Source organism: Budorcas taxicolor, chromosome 4, assembly GCF_023091745.1.
Source record: "Budorcas taxicolor isolate Tak-1 chromosome 4, Takin1.1, whole genome shotgun sequence".
In the NCBI taxonomy this organism is placed as follows: Eukaryota; Metazoa; Chordata; class Mammalia; order Artiodactyla; family Bovidae; genus Budorcas; species Budorcas taxicolor.
Genome location: NC_068913.1, coordinates 49,306,256 through 49,325,363, shown reverse-complemented (window position 1 = coordinate 49,325,363; position 19,108 = coordinate 49,306,256). Strand labels below are relative to the sequence as shown.

At 41.4% G+C, this 19,108-nt stretch overlaps 1 protein-coding gene across 1 annotated transcript in view; it reads left to right on the top strand.

Annotated features, from left to right (window-relative positions):
* The first annotated feature begins 9,122 nt into the window (after positions 1-9,122).
* The window catches only part of NAMPT (nicotinamide phosphoribosyltransferase), a 40,179-nt gene continuing 30,193 nt past the window's right edge, over positions 9,123-19,108 (top strand). The window contains exon 1 of the mRNA XM_052638503.1: positions 9,123-9,438. Within this exon, the coding sequence (XP_052494463.1) occupies positions 9,382-9,438 (57 nt within the window). The 5' untranslated portion in view covers positions 9,123-9,381. The remainder of the gene's footprint in view (positions 9,439-19,108) is intronic.

Sequence of the window (19,108 nt, the reverse complement as noted above, 5' to 3'; positions counted from 1 at the left end):
GTCTGGAATCCTGCAGTATTCGTGGCAGAAAGAAAAGAGAGAATGGCAACCAGATCTGAGTTCTTAAAGCTTCTGCAGGGAAGTGGTGCACATCAGCTCAGTCCACATTTCGTGGCTAAAAACTCCTTTGGTCATGACTGAGTTTAATAGGATGAGAACAAAGAAGAGGGACTTTAAATAAGGGTGAACAGTGCAACAACAAGGGGCTTTGAACATGGGCAAGCGATATAATCTACCACCCCATCCATCCTGCTTTTGTTTGTGATAGCAATAGCTCCATTCAGTCAATAACTATTTATTAAATCCCTGTTATGTGCCTAGCACTACACGTGGCTCTGAGAATAGACCTCTAAAATAAAACAGACTTCTCTTAAAAGCTATTATAGCATAGGGAGTTCCCACTGACAGCTTGGTTTTTCTTACACAGGGGACTCTATCATCTGCTAAGAGGGAGAGAGTTGTATGGCGTTAAGGAGTTTGAGGAGAGAGGTAAACATTTCCAAAAATGCTGAGCAAAATGGGAAAGAATGGTGAATGGGGGGAATAAAAGTATTGTCAGGCAGCATCACATTGTCCTGTTCTGGATGATAGACTCATGGTGGTGTGATGTTTCCTATTGGTGCTCAGCAGCCTGAATACTCTAAGGGAAAAAACAGTAAGGTTCTGGGGGCCAGCTAGGAAATAAGGGAGCTGGAGATGATGTTGACAGTAGAAGGAATGGGCCTAGGTCTAGATAAGAAGGAAAGTGAAGTCCTTTTGGGTAAATGCTGGGCAACAAAGCCCTAGGAGGAGGAGAAGTGAGTGAACTAGAAAGGCAAGATATACTGACCAGAGGAAACAAGGCTGCAACTTAAGGTTTCACAGGTGGAACAGTTCTTGGTACAGAAAAAGTCCAGGGTGTGGACATTGGGTTGGGGCCAATAGATTTTTTTTTTTTTTTACATTTTAGTGTGACAGCTAAATGGGCCTTTTTTTTTTTTTTTAATTGGAGTATAGTTGCTCTACAATGTTGTGTTAGTTTCTGCTGTTCAGCAAAGTGACTCAGCTATGGGGCTGGTTGATCTTTATCCAGGCCTTCATTGTTCCCCAGAAATTGTTCCTGCACTTAAGAGTCATATCCATATGCAGTTTTATCTTGATGTAACAATCCAAAGTTTAATATACTGGGGATAATGAATTCACTACCTATATCGTTTTATTTCCCCCAACTCCAGAACCCAGTCATTTCATAGCTGCTTTGGAAAAGAACAAAGGAAAATGTGACATTTCCTTTTGAAGTCTTCATACTTCTCCATAGATAACCATGTATACATGCTGTGCTTAGTTGCTCAGTCGTGTCTGACTCTTTGGGACCCCATGGACTGCAGCCCGCCAGGCTCCTCTGTCCATGGGGATTCTCCAGGCAAGAATGCTGGAGTGGGTTGCCATGCCCTCCTCCAGGGGATCTTCCCAATCCAGGGATCAAACCCAGGTCTCCAGCATTGCAGGCTGATTCCTAACCAATTGAGCCACCAGGGAAGCCTAGTGTTTTTATATTCTTATTTAACTTAATTATATTGGAACTGATTCCTTTTCCAGCTTCCTACTCAATAGCAAAAAACTTCTTTTGACATCAAGCTTCTATAAATGTTCAGCAAATTCAGCAACTATCCTTTTTTAAAAAAAAAGTTTTTATTGAGTATAACTGATTTACGATGTTGTGTTAGCTTCAGCTGTACAGCAAAGTGAATCAGTTATACGTGTATATATATTCACTCTTTTTTAGATTCTTTCCCCATATAGGTCATTACAGAGTTTTCACTAGAGTTCCCTGTGTTACACAGTAGGCCTTTATTAGTTATCTATTTTATATAATAGTAGTATGACTATGTCCAAACTCCCAATTTATCCCTCCCTCCCTCCTTTTTCCCCAGTTACCATAAGTTTATTTTCTACGTCTGTGACTCTATTGCTGTTTTGTAAATTTCTTTGTACAACTTTTTTAAGAAACCACATATAAGTGATATCATATGTTATTTGTGTTTGACTTCCGTCACTCAGTATGATAACATCTAGGTCCATCCATGTTGCTGCAAGTGGCATTATTTCATTCTTTTTTATGACTGAGTAATATTTGATTGTATGTATGACCACACCTTCTTTATCCATTCCTCTGTCCATGGACATTTAGGTTGCTTCCATGTCTTGGCTATTATAAATAGTGCTGCAATGAATATTGAGGTACATGTATCCTTTCAAATTATGGATTTCTCCAGGTATATGCCCAAGATTGAGACTGTTATATGGCAGTTCTTTATGTAGTTTTTTAGGGAAAATCCATACTGTTCTCCTCAGTGATTGTACCAATTTACATTCCCACCAACACTGTAGGAGAGTTCCCTTTTCTTCATCCTCTCCAGCATTTATTGTTCATAGATATTTTTGATGATGGCCATTCTGACTGGTATAAGGTGGTGCTTTATTGTAATTTTGATTTGCACTTCTCTAATGATTAGTGGTGCTGAGCTTTTTGGCCTTTTTTTTTTTTTTAGCTTTCATGGGCTTTTTGGCCATCTGTATGCCTTCTTTGGAGAAACATCTACTTAGGTCTTCTGCCCATTTTTTGATTGGGTTGTTTGTTTTTTATATTGAGCTGCATAAGATGTTTGTATATTTTGGAGATTAATCTTCTGTCACTGCATTTGTAAATATTTTCTCCCATTCTGTGGGTTGTCTTTTTATTTTATGGTTTCCTTCACTATACAAAACTTTTCAAGTTTAATTAGGTTCCATTTGTTTATTCTTGGTTTTATTTTCATTATTCTAGGAGGTGGATCAAAAATGATATTGTTGCAATTTACATCAGAGAGTATTCTATTTTTTTCCTCTAGGAGTTTTACAGTGTCCAGTCTTACATTTAGGTCTTTAATCCATTTTGTGTTTATTTTTGTCTATGGTGTTAGAGAACGTTCTACTTTCATTCTTCTACATGTAGCTGTCCAGTTTCCTCAGCACCACTTATTGAAGAGACTGTTTTTTTCTCCATTGTATATTCTCACTTCCTTTGTCATAGATTAGTTGACCATAGGTGCATGGGTTTATCTCTGACTTTCTCTCCTGTTACACTGATCTATGTTTCTGTTTTTGTGCCAGTACCATAATGTTTTGATTACTATAGCTTTGTAATATAGTCTGAAATCAGGATACCTGATTCCTCCCACTCTGTTTTTCTTTTCAAGATTGCTTTGGCTATTTGGGGTCTTTTGTGTTTCCATACAAAGTCTGACTTTTTTTGTCCTAAAAACTATCCTGTCTCTAAGGAGAGCAAAATGGTGCTTATCTCCCAATCCTATAAAGTAAAATGGGAACATGGAAATAGAAACATAAGAAAACAAAATGGGAAAAAGAGAGAGGAAATATTTTAAATGACTTCAAGAAAATCTGTCTTTAGTTTTCTTGAGGTACAATTTATATACAATAAAATTCATCACTTTTATGATTAATTCAATTAATTCATTACAGAATTCAATTAATTCTGACATATGTAAACAGTTATATAATTATTACCACACATGTCATTTCCTTCACCCCAAAAAGTTTCCTCATGCCCCTTTGCAGTTGACTTCCTTTAGCCTCAGGCTCTGACAAGAACTGATCTGCTTTCTTTCACACTAGTTTTGCCTTTCCTAGAGTTTTATATAAATGAAATCATATAGTATGTAGCCTTTCACATTTAACTTCAAAAAAACATTATAGATGAAAACAGCTGATAGGTTAAGAAAGGCAAGAAAAATAACAAAATAACAAATTTCACCAGTCCAAGTGTCCATTGACTTTAGCCTCATCCTAAGTAATAATTTCCAAGAAACAAACTGAGTTATACTAGTACTATTACTATGTACTAGTTATATTTTGCTAAAACTCATTAAAAATAAATACATAATAATTGCCATAAAAATGCATATCTGATTACCACTAATATGCACCTGATATTACCATCGTGATAAACCTTTCTTAGGAAAGTGCTTCATGGAAAGATCTCAACAGTCTAATTCTAACAGTCTTATTCTCTCAGTCACTGATTTTGGCCATTGAGTCTGAAAGTGACCATCAGGAAAATTTATAAGTAGTTATGATATCCAAATTCACACTCATAGTATTATAACATGTACACATTTCCTTACTTTGTCCAGGCAAATAGTTGGTTATGAGAGTGTAGTATAGTCATCACAAGCATACAATAGAACGTATACCAGAACAATTTGTAACGGAAGGTCTATGAACAATCCATGTATGTGTGTTAATTTTTCTTGTACATGTTACACTTACTGTTATCACTTCTATTCTTGTAGACTAAGACTCAGCAGCTTTGTGTGTGTCTTTATGTGCTTGTAGCAGATCCAACAAACTGAGCCATTAAAGAGTGCTTTAGGATTTAAGAGCACTGATAATCAGATTCATGAAAAGCCATGTGTTTCTGTAGATAATGCATTTTCCTTATGAAATTAGAATTCTGAGGTGTCCCAAAGGGCTACAGAAATAAGAAAAGGTCCAAGTTTAATTTAAAATTTCATCTTTAACAATTTTTGTGGCTTGTAAGGCTGGAGAAAGTTATGAAGCGTGATGGATAACCATTGTCAGGAGTTCCAGGTGGGTGCATCCCACACCTACTTCTCCACTGTTACTGAGGTGAACTCAGGTCTGATCAGAACACCTGAGGCAACTTTGAAATACAAAAGTGTGCCAAGGCTGAATGGAGGGGTGTGTGGAAATAGGAGTGGTGAAGGAATAACCACCTTGATCAAATGGATGAGTTGCAGGCCTTTTATAACATTCAGAAGGAAATAAACAAGGAGCTGGATGCCCAATTTACCCTGCTTCGACTAGCTATTTGGTAGAAGTAGTAGATTAATCCTGGGTTTTGAACAAAGTCGGAGGCCTATTTGCGTCTTTGTTTTTATCATTATTTGTCATGTTGTGGAGACCTATGAGAAACAGTTTTTCAGATCTCCAAAGTTATGACCAACCGAAATAGCATATTAAAAAGCAAGAGACATTACGTTGCCAACAAAGGTCTGTCTAGTCAAGGCTATGATTTTTCCAGTGGTCATGTATGGATGTGAGAGTTGGACTGTGAAGAAAGCTGAGTGCCGCAGAATTGATGCTTTTGACCTGTGGTTTTGGAGAACACTCTTGAGAGTCCCTTGGACTGCAAGGAGATCCAACCAGTCCATTCTAAAGGAGTTCAGTCCTGGGTATTCTTGGAAGGACTGATGCTAAAGCTGAAACTCCAATACTTTGGCCACCTCATGCGAAGAGTTGACTCATTGGAAAAGAATCTGATGCTGGGAGGGATTGGGGGCAGGAGGAGAAGGGGACGACAGAGGATGAGATGGCTGGATGGCATCACTGACTCGATGGACATGAGTCTGGGTGAACTCCGGGAGTTGGTGATGGACAAGGAGGCCTGGCGTGCTGCAATTCATGGGGTGGCAAAGAGTCGGGCATGACTGAGCGACTGAACTGAACTGAACTGATACTACTTGATTTGATTTAGGTCATACCTGAATGGTCTAGTGGTTTTCCCCACTTTCTTCAATTTAAGTCTGAATTTGGCAATAAGGAGTTTATGATCGGAGCCACAGTCAGCTCCCGGTCATGTTTTTGCTGACAGTGTAGAGCTTCTCCATCTTTGGCTGCAAGGGATATAATCAATCTGATTTCGGTGTTGACCATCTGGAGATGAAAGAGATGGGAATACCAGACCACCTGACCTGCCTCTTGAGAAACCTGTATGCAGGTCAGGAAGCAACAGTTAGAACTGGACAGGGAACAACAGACTGCATCCAAACAGGAAAAGGAGTGCGGCAAGGCTGTATACTGTCACCCTGCTTATTTAACTTTTATGCAGAGTACATCATGAGAAATGCTGGACTGGAAGAAGCACAAGCTGGAATCAAGATTGCCAGGAGAAATATCAATAACCTCAGATATGCAGACGACACCTCCCTTATGGCAGAAAGTGAAGAACTAAACAGCCTCTTGATGAAAGTGAAAGAGGAGAGTGAAAAAGTTGGCTTAAAGCTTAGCATTCAGAAAACGAAGATCATGGCATCTGGTCCCATCACTTCATGGCAAATAGATGGGGAAACAGTGGAAACAGTGGCAGATTTTATTTTTCTGGGCTCCAAAATCACTGCAGATGGTGACTGCAGCCATGAAATGAAAAGACGCTTACTACTTGGAAGGAAAGTTATGACCAACCTAGACAGCATATTGAAAAGCAGAGACATTACTTTGCCAACAAAGGTCCGTCTAGTCAAGGCTATGGTTTTTCCAGTAGTCATGTATGGAAAGTTGGATTTTAAAGAAAGCTGAGAGCCAAAGAATTGATGCTTTCGGACTGTGGTGTTGGAGAAGACTCTTAAGAGTCCCTTGGACTGCCAGGAGATCCAACCAGTCCATTCTAAAGGAGATCAGTACTGGGTGTTCATTGGAAGGACTGTTGTTGAAGCTGAAGCTCCAATACTTTGGCCACCTGATGTGGAAAGCTGACACTGGAAAAGACCCTGATTCTGGGAAGAATTGAGGGCAGGAGAAGTGGATGACAGAGGATAAGATGGTTGGATGGCATCACTGACACAATGGACATGGGTTTGGGTGGACTCCGGGAGTTGGTGATGGACAGGAAGGCCTGGTGTGCTGCGGTTCATGGGGTCGCAAAGAGTCAGACACAACTGAGCGACTGAACTGACTGACTGACTGATGCTACTTGATAAATATACTAAATGCTAGCTATTAAATTGTCTTTCATGGAGGGCCACTTGAAATCTCTACTTTGTATTTGGTGATAATTTCATAGTTCTAAATCCTAATTAACTAAAAATTGGTCCTACTTAACCATGTAGTTACATATTTGTTGTTGTTTAGTCACTAAGTTGTGTCCGACTCTTTGTGACCCCAGGGACTGTAGCCCACCAGATTCTTCTCTCCATGGGATTTCCCAGGCAAGAATATGGACTGGGTTGCCGTTTTCTTCTCCAAGGGATCTTTCCGACCCAGGGACTGAACCCACATTTCCTGCATTAGCAGTCTGATACCGCTGATGCCTAATTCTACCTTAGACAAATGGAGACTTTTCTATTGGTAACATGAAATCATTTTCCTCTTATCCTCTGGAGACTGCTCTGTGTTCAAGTTGCTGCTATGAGTGCAGGCCTTATGACTGTTTCTTCATTTAACAAGCAATGTTAATAGCATATATACTTGCACTGATATTAAGCCTTTTCACCTTAAAACTGTAAATTCAATTCAAAGACTGAAGCTTAAATTTTAGCTACCATAAACAAAGCCCACTTTGTAATCAGAAATCTATTCCCCCCTCCCGCCCCACCCCCCACCCACCCCTGACACACACACACACACACAGAACAATGGTCAGTTATACATCTATGGATTCCAGGAAGCTAAGCAAAAAGCATTTGTCATTTAAGTAAAATAGGTTATAGAAATTTTAAGTGAATGAAGGAAGAAAGGTCCAAATTAAGAGCAAAATGGATCATTTTTCTTCTTTGAATCGTACTCTTTAATATATTAATAACATAATCTCCCCAAATACAATTTTTAGTATTTTAATTTAATATTAATTTAGTTTTGAAAGTAATTTTCGCTAGTAAACATAAGTTAGGTCAACCAAAAAGAGCCTCGTTTGTTTTAAACCTTGTTGTTGAAATAATTCTAAATGCATTAGTATTATTCATTACCTTGGTGAGTGCCTAGGGATATCTCACCACGTCTGTAATCTTTGCCTTTAGTGAATCCCCTACAGATGGAGGCGATTGTCAGCAATCTGTACTAACTCCGAGACATAGCCTGGACTGAAGTTGCTTTTAATTGAAGAGGCCTCAGTGTTCGGACCGGAGAAGGCAATGACAACCCCACTCCAGAACTCTTGCCTGGAAAATCCCATGGACGGTGGAGCCTGGTGGGCTGACGTCTATGGGGTCGCACAGAGTCGGACACGGCTGAAGCGACTTAGCAGCAGCAGCAGTGTTCAGACGACGAATCTCTCTCAATTCACAGCCTCCACCCCTACCGTCCATAAAATAAGACTTCCACTAACTTGAATGACAATTGCGAAGTTCATATACCAGTTTTCATTAAGTTGGTTTTCCCCTGGTAACTTGTGTCTTGTAAAACCTAAATCTTAAAAACAACTATTTATCATAGGGACAAAGGAAATCAGTTTTACGTAAAAATGCAACCACGTATGAGAACTAAGTAAGTGGATGGTCCACGTTTGGCTGAAGTCATCCGACGTCGTTTCATTTGCTTCTGTATTTCCAAGTTGCCAACCCGTTTCCCAAGATTGAGCGATTACAGCGATGACACAAGTCAGTCTCGCACCCTGTCAAAGACTGTGGCCCGTTGCCAATTACTCCTCGGCAAACTAGATTCAACTGGGTCTTGTCCTCTGATTATCTGTCAGGACTGAATTCAACACCTGAATTTGGGCGCAGGCTATTTTCTCAGGAAAAGTCAAAACATCCTCAAAGGATCAAAGAGCTCAGTCACAGAGGTGGAGGAAAGTGGAGTCGACGAGTCTGGTTAAGCAAACCCCTCAGCCTTTATTCCTCAGCGCAGCTCTTCAGATTTTAAAGACGGTTAGGAGGACCAGGAAAGACACGAGGGATGAAGGCAAAAGGCTCGATCCTGAATCTGAGCCAGAGACAAAGGTGAGGAACTGCGCGAGGGAGACGGGGAGGCTCCTCAGCCCCCAGCCAGTGGCGTGACTTCAGGAGGACTCAGAAAATGGGCCAGGACTGGGTAAAGATAGGAAGGTGACAGCGGGGCGGGCAAGCAGGCTAATCGCGGGAGTGGCGAGGCTGGGAACGCCCCCCTCCCGGCTCCGCCCCCATCCCACCCCGCAGCATAGGGCCGGGAAATGAAAGCCAAGCGGGCGCATGGGTCACGGGCCGGGGCGGCCCCTTAGCCTCCGGTTTCCCGGGGTGGGCGTCTCCGAGAAAGGCGCGTGCCTCACGTCCTTCCCACCCCGCCCCCTGCAATCTGCGCACGCGCGGCCTCACCCCGCCCCTCGCGTCCTCAGCGGAGCGATGGGACGGGGGCGGGCAGCCGGGGTGAGGAGGCCGCCGGGAGTCCCTAGATTGCCAGCGCGCTCCGCCTCCGCCGCCGCTCCGCCGCCGCCGCTTCCCTCGCCGCGTCACGGCTCCCGGGACCGCCCTCCTCTGGCCCCTCCTGCTCGCTCCCTTTCTCCCTCCTCTTACCCTCCCCCTCCGACCGATCGGTGACTTAAGCAACGGAGCGCGGTGAAGCCCATTTTTCTCCTTCCTCGCAGCCGCGCCGGGCAGTCCGCGGCGCGCGGCCCCCACACTCCCGCCCGAGATGAATGCTGCGGCAGAAGCCGAGTTCAATATCCTCCTGGCCACCGACTCATACAAGGTAAAGGCTCAGGGAGGAAGAGGGTGCGTCGGGGACCAGCGCGAGGCTGCGGGGCGGGGGCGGCCGGGCTGGGGTCGCGGCGCTGGGGAAGTCCCGAGGGAAGGCGCGGCGGCGGGCGGGATGGGGCAGGTGAGGCTGGAGCCGCAGTTGGGGAGGAGGCTGATGGAGCAGGGATGGAGGGATGGACGGCAGGAGGCGGGGCCTGGGGGGTGCGTGGTGGGGCGGTGCGGCGAGGGGTTGAGGCGGGCCCGAACCGGTTCCCCGCACTCGCCGCCCGGGGCTCCGGGCAGCTCAGCGGGCCGACGGCCGGGGCGTCACTGGGTGAGCTCACGCCTTCCCCAGGAGTGCGGCCTTTTGGCCCTGGGCCCGGCAGGGCCGGCCTCGGTTAGGGCTTGCCTGAGGAGAGCAGGTCAGTTAGGTAACGGCCCCTGGGATTCCGCCGTGGAAAGAGGGAGTCAGGTTTGAAAAGGGTTTCCCCCGTGGAGCTGAGTTAAGCAAGCTCACCCCTTAGTCGGCAGATGTGTCCCTCCTCGAGGAAGGGGTGGGCGAGGTCTAGTAGGGCTGCCGGAGCAGCCAGCCACGTTCCTCTGCCGGTGGCCCGGGTGCGGAGGACCCTTATCTGTCTGTTCCGGGGAGCCCTGCTCGATTCCCCCGTCCCGCTCCATTGGGCTCGGTTTCAAACTCCTTTGCCTCTGGTGATCACTCACACTCCTCATCCCCTGTTGCAAAGGCCGATCTGCCTTTATTCCCTTAGAACCACTTTGTGATTTCTGTGAAAAGGAAAGTGAAACACAAGTTTTAAAAAAACTGTAGTTAACCTAGAGAACTTGTTGAGAGGACGCAGCGTTCTGTTACTATGGCTATTGGACGCTTGCACGTCTAGGTGTCCCCGTCATTTTATTTGAAACTCATACATTAATAAAGGGAAGAGTGATTAAAGGGAAATTTGGGAAATATCCCCTTCCTCAGTTTCCAGGTTATATGAAGTAAACTGGATTATACTTTGCTAACAAGCTTTGTTATCCAGGACACCTAAAAAATGACATGTCAGACTGAAAACTCCACTTTCACAAAATAAGTTTCAGTTTTTACTTGAGCAGCATGGTAGTTTGAAGTATAGCGATTAAAGCATAATGTTTTCAGATTTTTTGTTGTTGTTGCTTTTAGTTTTTTCTCTTAAATATTCCAGTAAAGTATTTTGGAGAATCCCATTTTACTTAAGTTCTCTGTTGAACTTTTTTTCCTAACTGGTTTAAGATTCTACTTTTGATAATTAAGATGGGTTGTTATTTAAAGTAGAGCCAAGTTTCTTTAAGGAGTGGTCTTTTAAATGGAACTTTAAAATGGAAATCTGCACAGTTGCAAGGAGATCATAGCACTATCAAGGATGGTTTACTTGTGCTTCTCTTGTGGTTACTTAGTTCATGGTATTTTGAGTGTTTTTAATAGTGATTTTAGAATGGTCTCATTCACAGTTTTCTAAAACTTTATCCCCTTAACCAAATCTTTAAAATAATTTTCAAGTTTTTTAATATATTAATAGCAAGAAAGGTAAGTTTTAACTTTTAAAAACAAAACAGTGTGCGAGCTTCTTTAGTTTGTGGCTCCTATAGCTATTATATATAAGGAATGTAAAATTGCTTTAACATCAGTTTCCTGGGATGAAAGGTAAGAGTGGTTACCCTAAAGTTTTCTAATCTGCTAGCTAGGCATACTTAACAGCACTATTAGAATCTGTACCTATTTAAGAGTGGTTTATTCCTGTCCATTTCAAGTCAGATTGGTTGGTGTATTAATTCCCTTCCTAATATAAAACCTTTTAAGATTATCCTAGTAACTAACATATTTCATTTCCCACCCTCCCTCCCAAGAAAACCCTCAAGAGGATTAGTCAGGTTGATGTTTTATTATACCAGTGGTTTGCAGCAGTCAGTAAAATAAATTGTGTATTTTACACTTGCAGTTTAGTTTTTAAGTTTCATTTTCCCTACATTTTTGGTGATACTTATAGCCTGTTTATCTTTTTTTTTTTTTTTAATCTTCTTGGATGAAGAGGAGACAGCAATGGTACTCTTGAGTCTAGAAGCAGTGAAATTACACTTCTATTTGGAAATTACCTGAGAAGATTATATACACATCCTTATTAGTACTTACATACTGTTGGCCAGTTAAAGTAGGGAGCTAGCAGCTTTGGTTGTATTGGTGGAACAGAACAAAACAAACTAAATTGTTGATTTGGTTTTTTTTGAGGGGGGTGTAGAACTGAAGTCAGGATAATTGGCTGTCTAGGCACTCTAGAAAGGTATTTTGCAAGTAGATAGAATAATGTCCAAGCACATGACAACATGTAGAAATTTTGTTTTTTTTGTATCCTTTCCAGACAGTTCAGGACAGTTTGGACTAAAGGGGCATTTAAAATATATATTCATTTCTGTAATCTCTTGCTTCATTATACATAATGATGAACGAAGGAAATAGATGAATGTGGTTGTTTCTTCTGTTTTCATCCTGGGTTCTTGTTACAAATGAGAAGGACATTTAATCTTAAGTGTTAACCACTTATATTTTCAAAATGGTTTAAAGAAAATTATCTACTGGGTTATATTTACATTGTGCTAATAAGCCAGCTATGGAAAGGTGCATTGGGGCTGACCTTAGCCATTGCAGTGCTAAAAAGATATTTGGAACATTTTTTTTGTAAAGGAAATAAGTCTTTTTTTCCCCACTTATTTCTGGGATAGACATTGATCAGTTTCCAACTAAATGAATCAATAAAAGATTCATTTCTATTCCATTCTTCTTCCCCTTCTATATAGATAATGTCTGTAACAAACTACAGCAGAGAGTAGTTTTACCATTTCTGAACATTCTACCTGTTAGCAGGTTGAAATGGAAGATGTTGTCAATTCAGACTTACTTGGAAAAAATAAATAACATGCAGCACAACAAAGAAATCTCTAAGCAATTTACAGTTTAAGCCACATAAGTTATGAAATGTGCTGTCCAGTGTGGGTTGCTTCTCAGAAGGTCATTTTAAACTGGTTATCTTGAACTCAGCATATTTTCATCCATTAATTAATAAATATTAGAGATCCATTAGATATTATAATGGGTCCCATCACTTCATGGCAAATAGATGGGGAAACAATGCAACAGTGACAGACTTTATTTTGGGGGGCTCCAAAATCACTGCAGATGGTGACTGCAGCCATGAAATTAAAAGACACTTGCTCCTTGGAAGAAAAGTTATGACCAACCTAGACAGCATATTAAATAAGCAGACACATTACTTTGCCAACACATGTCTGTCTAGTCAAAGCTATGGATTTTCCAGTAGTCATATGTATGGATGTGAGAGTTAGACTGTAAAGAAAGCTGAGCACCAAAGAATGGATGCTTTTGAACTGTGGTGTTGGAGAAGACTCTTGAGAGTCCCTTGGACTAAAATGAGGTCCAACCAGTCCATCCTAAAGGAAATCAGTCCTGAATATTCATTGAAAGGACTGATGCTGAAGCTGAAACTAATACTTTGGCCACCTGATGTGAAGAACTGACTCATTTGAAAAGACCCTGATCCTGGCAAAGATTGAAGGCAGGAGGAAAAGGGGACGACAGAGGATGAGATGGTTGGATGGCATCACAGATTCAATGGACGTGAGTTTGAGTAAGCTCCGGGAGTTAGTGATGGACAGGTGGGCCTAGCGTGCTGCAGTCCATGGAGTCGCAAAGAGTTGGACAGGACTGAGCAGAAGAACTATACAAAAAAGATCTTCGCGACCAAGATAATCACGATGGTGTGATCACTCATCTAGAGCCAGACATCCTGGAATGTGAAGTCAAGTGGGCCTTAGAAAATAATCACTACGAACAAAGCTAGTGAAGGTGATGGAATCCCAGTTGAGCTATTTCAAATCCTGAAAGATGATGCTGTGAAAGTGCTGCACTCAATATGCCAGCAAATTTGGAAAACTCAGCAGTGGCCACAGGACTGGAAAAGGTCAGTTTTCATTCCAATCCCAAAGACAGGCAGTGCCAAAGAATGCTCAAACTACCGCACAATTGCACTCATCTCACACACTAGTAAAGTAATGCTCAAAATTCTCCAAGCCAGGCTTCAGCAACACGTGAACCGTGAACTTCCAGATGTTCAAGCTGGTTTTAGAACAGGCAGAGGAACCAGAGATCAAATTGCCAACATCTGCTGGATCATCAAAAAAGCAAGAGAGTTCCAGAAAAACGTCTATTTCTGCTTTATTGACTATGCCAAAGGCTTTGACTGTGTGGATCACAATAAACTGTGGAAAATTCTGAAAGAGATGGGAATACCAGAGCACCTGACCTGCCTCTTGAGAAACCTGTATGCAGGTCAGGAAGCAACAGTTAGAACTGGACATGGAACAACAGACTGGTTCCAAATAGGAAAAGGAGTATGTCAAGGCTGTATACTGTCACCCTGCTTATTTAACTTTTATGCAGAGTACATCATGAGAAATGCTGGACTGGAAGAAGCACAAGCTGGAATCAAGATTGCCGGGAGAAATATCAATAACCTCAGATATGCAGATGACACCACCCTTATGGCAGAAAGTGAAGAGGAGCTAAAAAGCCTCTTGATGAAAGTGAAAGAGGAGAGTGAAAAAGTTGGCTTAAAGCTCAACATTCAGAAAACGAAGATCATGGCATCTGCTCCTATCACTTCATGGGAAATAGATGGGGAAACAGTGGAAACAGTGTCAGACTTAATTTTTGGGGGCTCCAAAATCACTGCAGATGGTGACTGCAGCCATGAGATTAAAAGATGCTTACTCCTTGGAAGGAAAGTTATGACCAACTTAGATAGCATATTGAAAAGCAGAGACATTACTTTGCCAACAAAGGTCCATCTAGTCAAGGCTATGGTTTTTCCAGTGGTCATGTATGGATGTGAGAGTTGGACTGTGAAGAAAACTGAGCACCGAAGAACTGATGCTTTTGAATTGCGGTGTTGGAGAAGACTCTTGAGAGTCCCTTGGACTGCAAGGAGATCCAACCAGTCCATTCGGAAGGAGGTCAGCCCTGGGATTTCTTTGCAGGGAATGATGCTGAAGCTGAAGCTCCAGTACTTTGGCCACCTCATGCGAAGAGTTGACTCATTGGAAAAAACTCTGATGCTGGGAGGGATTGGGGGCAGGAGGAGAAAGGGACGACAGAGGATGAGATGGTTGGATGGCATCACTGACTCGATGGACGTGAGTCTGGGTGAACTCCAGGAGTTGGTGATGGACAGGGAGGCCTGGCGTGCTGCAGTTCATGGGGTCACAAAGAGTCGGACACGACTGAGCAACTGAACTGAACTGAGGTATTATAAAGGACAAAAGATGTCCATTACAATCTAAGATGGGTTAAAGATGATTTTAGGAAAGTTAGAAAAGACTGTATGATTTATGTATGGTGATTAAGCACCCAAGATAGCTTTTTGAAAAACAGCTTGCTTCCTCATTAGTGGCAGAATAACAAATCTTATTTGGGCATTTTGGGGTTAAAGATTTGGGGCTAGATGACAGTCATTCTTATGGGTACATTAGTCCTGCCTCAGACTTGAGCTACCCAGTGTCTTCCTCTGTGCTGTTTCCTGTTTTCAAAGTTGCTTCTTCACCAATTCTGGACACTTAAGTATGGTTAAAACAGCTCCAGTGGCAGCCTAAACCCTGTGAGAAGTGTGGTCCTGCTGCAGTTTGTATGTCAGAGAGCACCTGTGCATTCTTAGGATAGAGTTTCCCCAGGAAGTTTTATATTACGAATTACAGGAAAAACCTAGGCAATAGAAATAAAATCCTATATGTAAATCATGAATATACTTCATAGACTGGATGAAGCCAGTAATAATTGTAGAGTATCTTGCAAAACAAAAATACCAGAAGCTGATAGCCGTTTTGTCAGTTTATGAAATCTCTCTTCAAGGTGTGCCAAGAAAAGGTGCAAGTTGCTAGGAATTCTACCAGAGTCAAGGGAAGAGGCAGCGTAATGATAATGGCCGGTTTTACAATTTCTCCCCTTCACTAAAATAATATAATCCCCAAGTCCTTAAGTTGTATTTTGATGTTAGTAGTGCTTCATAAGCCAGATAGCAATGAATCATTTTCTGGAGCAATGGAAGGACAGGGCTTGAGAAATCTTGAATGTTGAAAAAAAAAAATCCATTATAATTTTTGCTGTTTCTGGCTCATTGCCTTTGAGAAGGTAGAGAGTCTTAATAAGTGCCTCTTATGAGTACCCTTAGATATTACACAGGTAACATAGCTTAGTTTGTGACTTTGAGTCTGTTACTCCATATGCTCTTATGTACACATGGTGGTGTTGAAATGTTGGCTTGTGATTATTTCTTAGTGATTATAACTGTGACAGTAGGTTAGTAGTAGTTACCTTTGGTCGTGTGATACCAATGTGGGAGGAAAGCTCTTGGAAATATATTATGTCAACCTTACAGGAAAGCTAGAGAAGCTCAGGAGAAAAGTATACTTCGCTGTCACAGAAACACTCTATGCAACTGAAATACTTATCATATTTCTCTTGAACTGTTATACATGGTTAATTGACACTGGGAGTGCAGTTTTTAGAAGCTTATTTTTTCATGAAGTAAAATCAACCACATAATTGAAATTCAGATTTATTAGAAGAGCTACATTTTCCCTTGTGTGTCTGTTCTTCATCACACATATATTTATGTGCTGGCGGGATTCTGTTAGTTGCAGGAAGGCTATGTCAGTTTAAGAAACATTTTTAGGGGTATTATTTAAGAGCGCTCTTTTGGCAGGTCACTTAATTTTGAATATTATGGAGCTTTTTGTTAGTGTTTACTTACCATACTTAAAACTAAGTTCTTGATTTCCCAACCCAGTCCTTCCATGCCTTTCCTCGTCTCAGCAAATGGCACCATTATTCACTCAGTTGCTCAAGCCAAAAATGTAGGCAACATCATAAAATTCTCCCCCTCTTTATTCCCAAATCTAATCTATCAGCCTACTTCTTCAAAGATAATGAGTCATCTCTCACCTAATTTGAGTTTTGACAATAGCCTCTTAACTGATACTCCTGCATCCACTCAGGTCACCCTGTAATCTACTCTCCACCTCTGCCAGGCTGATCCTTGTCAAATGTGAATCAGATCATAGTCACTCTAGCCTAAAGCATACTAGTGGCTTCCCCACTTGAGGTAGCCTGTGAGTCTTACGTGATCTTGTCCCTGCATCTCTTTCTGACTTCATGTACCTCCTCCTCCTCATTCTCTAAGCACCAACCACAGTGGTCTTCATTTCTGTTCTGACCCTGAAGTCAAAATATTTCCTATTTCCTTGTCACTTAGATCTTGTTCACATGTCGCTATCTCAGGATAAGCCTTCCTGGCCTCCTATTTAGTCTCCCACGCCTCTTCTAGGCCATCATTTTAATTTTTCATAGCATCCATCTAGCTCTGAACTGATTTTATGACTTCTCAGCCCTCACTAGCCCAGTGGGGCTAGGGACTATGTCAGTCTGTTTTACTTCCCCATCCTTAGCGTCTGAACCAGCGCCTGATTACACAGCAGGTAGAGCATATATTTGTGAGTGAATGAACTGTTTATAAAATAAAAATTTATTGATTTGAATTTCTGCTATATCATCTCATTATCTGATAAAAGTTCCAAGGGACTCAGGGTGACAAGTTTAGCAGAAATGAAGTTTAGTAAAATGAAGAGGACAGTAAACGTAGCACAACTAAAATTAGCTATTTTAGAAAATATTTACTAAGAAGCTCTGTTTAAAATTTTTTTCCCATTTAAACAATGTATATGCCAGTATATAAACAGATCTGAATATACTATTGTATTTTATTCTTCTTCAAATATATTGGGTGTTATTAAGTGGTTGATAGTAAATTGTTCCATAGTTAATTGCTAGAGAGTTTGCTGTTTAGCTGAAATCTAAAACAGTTCTCTTAAGTTTCTCCAAAGATTTTAGAAGTCATACTTCATTTCTAACTAAGCCTAGACAACTTTGTATTTTTAATGTTTGCTTTCAGAGAGACATTCTGAATACTTACACAAAGGTTTTAAGTACCATAATTAAAGAACACAACTGAAGTAAAGCTTTAAAATTATATAAACATATTTCATTATTGTCCATAACAGGAACTGTATTTGTAGGATGGAAAATCTTTAGTACACTTTTAGACCAAGGTGGAATTAAATAGCTTAAGTACATTTCCATTTAGCTTTTGACTGCTTGGTCTACTCAGAAGAAGAAAGTAATTCATTTGCCCTCTAATACTTTTAAATCTGATGTAGAGAAAGTAAACGATTAAAGGTGCACCATTAAGTATGCGAACTGGGAAGAAGGTCCAATAAGTACTGAGTCACAGCTGTGAATCTTTGTTCAAATTTTACTTCATCAGAGCTGACTTTTCTCCCACCTCACTGCTTCTAGGTTTTTTTTGTTTTTGTTTTGGCCTTGCCATGCAGCATGTGGGCTTTCGTGATGGCCCAGACAGTAAAGAATCTGCCTGCAGTGCAGGAGACCCAGGTTCAATCCCTGGTTTGAGAAGATCCCTGGAGAAGGAAATGGCACCATACTCCAGTATTCTTGCCTGGAGAAGTCCGTGGACAGAGGAGCCTGGCAGGCTAGGGTCCATAGGATCGCAGAGAGTCAGACATGACTGAGTGACTAACACACATGCAGCATGAGGGACCTTAGTTCCCTGATCAGGGATCAAACCCATGACCCCTGTGGTGGAAGCACAGAGTCTTAACCACTGGACTGCCAGGGAAGTCCCTATGCTAGGTTTTGATGAAGCCTCATATACCTTGTAATATATAGATAACTGCCTGTGTGTGTTCAGTCCAAGTCTTTGAGACACCATGGACTATAGCCTGCCAGGCTTCTCTACCCAATGAATTTTCCAGGTAGGAATACTAGAGCGGGTTGCCATTTCCGTCTCCAGGGGATCTTCCTGATCCGGGGATCTAACCTGCGTCTCTTGCAGCTCCTGCATTAGCAAGGGGTTTCTTTATACCACTGCATCACCTGGGATACATAGATGAGCAAAACAGAAAGTTCCAGCTCTTACCTGACTTAGGCAACAGACCACATATTAACAATAAAGATTCACCTCCAAGGTTACCTGTAAGCAGCATCAGGGGACTATTAGAGTTGTTAGTTGCTTCAATAAGAAAGGAAACATATTTTAAACATTTGTGACTTTTTTTTCTTTCTATATTCATTTTAGAGTTTTTGTGTTAAGCCACAAAGATTCTTTAGGTTAAAGCCAAGTTTTACTTGGATTGAGATTGTACAGCCAAACAGGGAAAACATTAGTTTTTTTTTAAACTTGAGATCAGAAGTAAACAGGGAAAATGGTTTATGTCCACAGCAGTCATCCATGAAACTCATCTGCAAAGATTTATTCCACCATTACCCTGACTCATCACCCTATCCGTAAGCTTTAAGGCATTATTCCTGTTTTTGCAAATGGGAAAATACACACTATTCTTCCAGTTGTTTTTTATTGGTAAAATATTGTAACCATATTAAAATTAATAAATTCAGATTATAATGAACACAGAAAACAAAAATAAATTTTCAACAGTGGCTCTTACCTAAATTCATGGAAAAGAAATTTGTGATAATACTTCTTCATATCTTTAAATCCACAAGG